At 52.9% G+C, this 1,843-nt stretch overlaps 1 protein-coding gene across 1 annotated transcript in view; it reads left to right on the top strand.

The window, feature by feature from the left end:
* SLC30A2 (solute carrier family 30 member 2) overlaps positions 1-1,662 on the top strand; it is an 8,627-nt gene extending 6,965 nt beyond the window's left edge. The window contains exons 7-8 of the mRNA XM_003799846.2: positions 303-437; positions 917-1,662. Coding sequence (XP_003799894.1) covers positions 303-437; positions 917-1,062 — 281 coding nt within the window. The 3' untranslated portion in view covers positions 1,063-1,662. The remainder of the gene's footprint in view (positions 1-302; positions 438-916) is intronic.
* The last annotated feature ends 181 nt before the right edge of the window (positions 1,663-1,843 follow it).

The following is a 1,843-nucleotide window of genomic DNA, read 5'->3' as shown; positions in this document are numbered from 1 at the left end:
CATTGTTTTAGGCACTGAAAATACAACAGTAAACAGAACAGACTGTCTTGCCCTCAGGGAGTTTCCATTTTAGAGGGAGAGGTCAACAGTGAGCAAATTAACAAATAATTTTCACACACTGTTAAGTTTGAGGAGGAAAATACAATAGGTGACATCGCAGGGAGTTTGGGAGGCAGGGGTAACCTTGAACCTATTGGCCAAAGAGGTCTTCTCTGAAGAGATGACACTAGAGAGCAGCCCTGCATGGATGGGCATGAATGGGAGGGGCTGTTTCCTTCAGACCCTGTCCCTGTTGTCCTCAGGGACCCCCAAGGGCGTGGACTTCACAGCGGTGCAGGATCTGCTACTGTCCGTGGAGGGGGTGGAAGCCTTGCACAGTCTGCATATCTGGGCACTGACTGTGGCCCAGCCGGTGCTTTCTGTCCACATTGCCATTGGTGAGTTGTTGGGATACCCAGGGCGGTGATTGAGAGAGGCACCCTGGTTGAGGCCATCCTCAGTGGGGCCAGATGACCCCAGGTGCTTGAGGGTCCCTGTGTCAAGCCCAGCCCTGTGCTGAGTGTAATGATACTGTACACATGATTCCACATGATCATCCTAGTCTTGTATCCACAAATAAAATGAGGCAGGGGTGAGGTGGGATGCTAAAGTCACTTTCCCAGGCTTTTTTAGCTAAGTGGCAGAAGGTGACAGATTCCTAGCCTTAAGGCTGACACTTTGCCAGCTCTTTCAGGCGTGTTCTGGGCCTGATCCTGGAAGGGAGCCTGGTGCAGGAGTGGAATCTGGGGGCTTCTTGATGTTCATGGTCACCCGTGCTTTCTGCTGGGAGTGGGGTGTTTGAGCTCCTGGGGGTTCTGACAGGCTGAGAGTAAATGGTTCTCTGATGCTGCCTTTGATGTGCCCTCTCACCCCGTAGCTCAGAATGCAGACGCCCAGGCTGTGCTGAAGGCAGCCAGCAGCCTTCTCCAGAGGAGGTTCCACTTCCACACTATGACCATCCAGATCGAGGACTACTCCGAGGACATGAAGGACTGTCAGGCATGCCAAGGCCCCAAGGACTGACTGGCCAGACACCAACTGGGGCATGGACAGGAACTGAAGGTGATGGGACTGACAGTCCCCCAGGTCCAGCCAGGACTCTGCCTCCTCTGGCTGTGTGTAAACAGGTTCCCACCCTGACCTCTGCTGTGTGCTCAATGTGGAGCCTGGACCTGCTCTGGTAATAGGGTCTTCTGGCCTCCCCATCTGACTACAGCCAGCCCCAGGATGAAGACCTGGCAGGTATCAAGCTAGCTGACCCCACTCCTCCAGCTTCTGGGTCAGCTGGCAGGGCTGTATTTGGGCTAATGCTGTCCTATCGCCTGCAGTGGCAAAGGCATTGCAGCACAGTGTGGGACAGCAGCCTCAGCGTTCCCTCACCTGCCTGCCTCATTTCCTATTTTCAGCCTGTCCGGGCTTTGCCTTACGAGTCTGTAAAGAAGCCCTGAGTACAGCGTGGTGGTGCATGTACCTGTAGTCCCAGCTACTCAGGAGATTGAGGCAGGAGGATTGCTTGAGTCCAGTTCAGGCTGCAGTGACCTATGATTATGTCACTTCAGTCTACACTCCAGACACTTGACAGAGAAATAACTCATTTCTTTTCTTTTCTTTTTTCTTTCTTTTTTTTTTAGTGAGACTCTGTTTCACTTTGTCACCCTTGGTGGAGTGCTGTGGCATCACAGCTCACGGCAACCTCCAGCTCTTGGGCTTAGGCAATTCTTTTGCCTCAGCCTCCCAAGTATCTAGGACTACAAGTGCCTGCCACAACGCCCAGCATTTTTTGTTGCAGTTTGGTGGAGGCCAG

Source organism: Otolemur garnettii, unplaced genomic scaffold (genome assembly GCF_000181295.1).
Source record: "Otolemur garnettii isolate 467f Iridium unplaced genomic scaffold, OtoGar3 scaffold00156, whole genome shotgun sequence".
Taxonomy (NCBI): domain Eukaryota; kingdom Metazoa; phylum Chordata; class Mammalia; order Primates; family Galagidae; genus Otolemur; species Otolemur garnettii.
Note: the sequence above shows the minus strand (reverse complement) of the source record. Positions and strands in the feature narration are given on the sequence as shown.